Source organism: Panthera leo, chromosome A2, assembly GCF_018350215.1.
Source record: "Panthera leo isolate Ple1 chromosome A2, P.leo_Ple1_pat1.1, whole genome shotgun sequence".
In the NCBI taxonomy this organism is placed as follows: domain Eukaryota; kingdom Metazoa; phylum Chordata; class Mammalia; order Carnivora; family Felidae; genus Panthera; species Panthera leo.
Genome location: NC_056680.1, coordinates 59,706,470 through 59,710,130, shown reverse-complemented (window position 1 = coordinate 59,710,130; position 3,661 = coordinate 59,706,470). Strand labels below are relative to the sequence as shown.

The 3,661-nt window shown below is 45.6% G+C and overlaps 1 protein-coding gene across 1 annotated transcript; it reads left to right on the top strand.

The window, feature by feature from the left end:
• The first annotated feature begins 1,275 nt into the window (after positions 1 to 1,275).
• On the top strand, positions 1,276 to 3,026 carry LOC122213137. The gene is made up of 3 exons (XM_042927323.1): positions 1,276 to 1,365; positions 1,468 to 1,591; positions 2,503 to 3,026. Exons 1-3 carry the CDS (start codon positions 1,345 to 1,347, stop codon positions 3,024 to 3,026), a joined length of 669 nt encoding a protein of 222 aa, XP_042783257.1. The 5' UTR covers positions 1,276 to 1,344.
• The last annotated feature ends 635 nt before the right edge of the window (positions 3,027 to 3,661 follow it).

Here is a 3,661-nt window from a genome sequence, read left to right as displayed (position 1 = left end):
GTTTGCTCCTGTCACTAAGGTAACAAAAGAGCTATGCAAACAAAACACAGCATGATCTGAACCTCATAGTGTTTTCTTTTCTGATCTTGGAGAGCACCCTTCTAGAATGTGAAAGCGGTATGTATTCTGGAGTCCCTCACTTGGTGAGGAGAAATCTGGAAGATGAAAAAGGTGGGGCTTTCTTGCAGGTTTCTTGTGCAGAGCCACTCTGATTCCAGCTCCTGCCGTAATAAGAAGAAGACACATGGCAGTCCATAGAGGTTTTCCCGGAAAAGACCTATAGTCACATTGTAGCATCCCTGGAAGCAGCGGTAGTGCCATCAGGTGATGGCAGTTTGTGTGCCGGGAAATAGCTGTCTACATGTGCAACCATGTGCCTGTAATTCTCAGTGCTTGTGTGTATGTGTGTGTTTGCATGTGTGTGCATATGCCTGTGTGTGTCAGTTTTGTATGCAGTTTCCCTAGATGTACATATAATCCCCTAAACCTTGCAATTAATGGTGTCGACTATCTCAATAAAAAATCCCATCACCGTTACATCATGAGTTTTTATGCAGGTAAAAGTGCATCAAACAGTACAACTGAAATGTGTTCATTATACGCCCAACACATGTCAATGTACCAGGAAAACAAATCTCTCATCACACAATATCTGTCACAGAGTCAGAGACAATAGGACCTCACCTCCTGGTAGGTCTCATGGCATGACTGGTCATAATATGTCACTCTTGCCATTTTCCTCACACAAAACACCCTTCATCTGAGGCTCCACAATGAGTCCTCCCAAGTCACTCTAGTCACATTGGGTACATTAAGGTGGAGAAAGAGAATCTCACCAGTGTGATGGGAGAATCCCCACTTACATTTGTGTCCATCTGCCAGTGGAAAGAGGGGCTTGATGTAGTGTGAAGAAGGCTTTTGCAAGTAAACAATTTAAGGTAGCTATCCTAAGACAGTATAAATATAAACAGTGCCAAATTATGATTTGAGTTCCCTTTAGAGGCTAAATCTTATGAATTGTGAAGTACCCAACCGCTACTTTTCTCAAGGTTCCACTTGTAGTACATCACTTTTAGCCCCATCACAGAAACAAACGAACACAGCATAGTAACATATTCACATCTGAGAACAGGAAACTGAGGAATGGAGCCCTCTCCGGTCTCTCTCAAGTATGTGTAGATTCTTATTGTGATGTCAACCCTGGCCATCACATGTGGTGACTCTGCTTTCTGGCATTTATATTAGTGTCCCTGCTAAGTATCAGGACTGGCCCACCAAACCTGGCTGTGGGCCCTTTTCAGTGCAAACCAAAGCTCAACATCTTCCTAAGTCCATTTTGAATGCATGAGATTTGTTGGGCAGCTGGTGAGTAGGGAGAGCGGGAAGTTGATTATGGGTAAAGTATGATGAATTGTTCTATGGTCTTCTGCTAGCAAGATACCAACCTTACTCTCTGATTCTCTGCAGTTCCCAGAAAATTGCTGTAGCAATGAAGCACAAGATGTGCCACCCAGGACAACCACATCCATAAAGAAAGGAGACCTCTTCTGGTTGCACATCAGGATGCAACCTCTTACTGTACCAGAGGAAGGTACCATGGAAATTTACTAAGTTGATTAAGAATAATTTTTTTTCATTCATTGTCCTGTACTACCAGGACAGTATAAAATGTCGAGGCAGGTGTTTCAGTGATTTCAAGGCTACAAATTCAAATTCCTTAAGTCAATCATAGTACAATAACTATAGAAATTAAGAAGCATTTCTATATCAACACAGGATCCATGTTGAATAGTACACAAGTTTCTAGTACAGCGTTAGCTACCTTTTGAACAGAGCTCAATATCGATCTCCCCGTGAAAGAGTGTTTCCAGATTTTTTGACTATGGTAGACATGATTGACAAAGGTTCACTTAACATAAGATTAAGGGAAATGTTGAGGTTGTTTTTGGCTAACGTGTGTCCCTAGGAAAGTCATCTCAGTGACAGAATTGACACTGGATATGTGGATACTGTCAGTACTCTCTCCCTCTAGGTACCCAGCAGCCCAGATGCATGACAGGTACTCTACAAACAGGAGAGATCAGGGATTGTTTGAGTGGTGCCAGGAAATCACCTATCTTTCCTCATATTTGAGAACAGTATAATTGTGGAGGTTGTCAGAAGAATGGAAATGGAGTATATCTGGGAAGGGAGGAGGAAGGGGAACACGAAATGTGAGTTGCAAGGAGGGACCTAGGCAAAGTCCTGCACAGTCATGGGGACAGTGAGCGCCTGGAGGATGGGCAGGATGACACAGGCTTCATTCCTGGTCATGGAGATAACCCGAGATGGTACAAATGAGTGTTAGATAGGAGACACACTCCTCCCCTGAAGTTTCAAGGGCTTGAGGTCTGGAGGACTCAGAACTGAAGACCCATCACCCTTTAGCCAGGATCCATCATTCCAAGAGCAGAGGGCCACAGGTTCTCACCTCCACTAACTCTTCCCTGCCCTTTTCAACAGCTACCCGAACATGGTTGATGCCCTGTCCAAAGGAAGGCAACTCCAAGGATGGCAAGGATTCAGAAGAAAGGAGCAACGTGCTGCCTGTAATTCATCTCCTCCTCCGTGTCTTGCACAAACTCTCTTCCACCATCCATAAGCAACGCTTTGGAGCCCTCCCCATTCAATCCTTTTATAATCCCCATGCTGACATACCTGGCTTCATGCAGGCAGTGATGACTTGCATATGTAGCTTGTATGTAACCTCTCTGCAGAACCCCTCAGTCCCTTTCTTAGTGTCCCTCTGGACACTTAGTGTCAGCATGTTACTGCAGCACGAAGTCTGGAGAAAATGTCCCAAATGGCCCAGAAGGGAGGGGGTGAAGGAGTCAGCAGGGCTGAGCCCAACTTGTTGGACCTGTCTCAGGAAGTGGGGATCTACCTGGGTTCCGTCACTGTGTGTTTCCTGCCTGAATGGATCTTTTCATGCTAGATTCAGCTCTTCCCTCCATCTCTCAAGAAGCACCCCTTCGCTCAACTTATGATTAAAAGCAGGGTAAGCAGGTTTGCTGTCACCAGAGGAGCAAATGCAAATGTGGTGAGTTTGTCATGAAAAGGGTAAGGAAACCTGGGCACACATTCTCCATCTCTGCATAGCTTACATGGCAATTCAGGAAACCCAGCCAAAACCTGGGATGCTGCCAGGGCTTGTGACCACAAAGAGGAGACAAGATTAATGCCATAATCCCTGTAGACCCTGAAGGATATCCTGAGCACATTCCCCGAGGAACCTCAATCTAATCTATACAAGGCCATGAAATCCTGGGCTATCATTCCACCAGCAGCTGCTGAACTTCGAAGGAGTGCTGTGGTTGCCCGTAAGGGACCTGGGGGGCAGGAATCCAGGAGACATATGCACTGTATTCTAGGAGAAGAGAGCCCCAGGAGTTGTGCTCCCTTAGAATTTTCCTGCCCTTAGAATTTTCCAATGTCCACCTTCCTCCCAGGCTGGACCACAGGTGAGCCTTGTTTCCATTTGAAATGCATCTCTACCACTGACCTCTGTGGCCCTGGAGCAAACTAGAGGCCCACAGCACAGCATGCTTGGAAGTGGGTGGTTTGAGGCTACTGTTCAATTTTTGTCGTTGGAGCCCTCAGCATAGTAGACAGAGAACCAGGT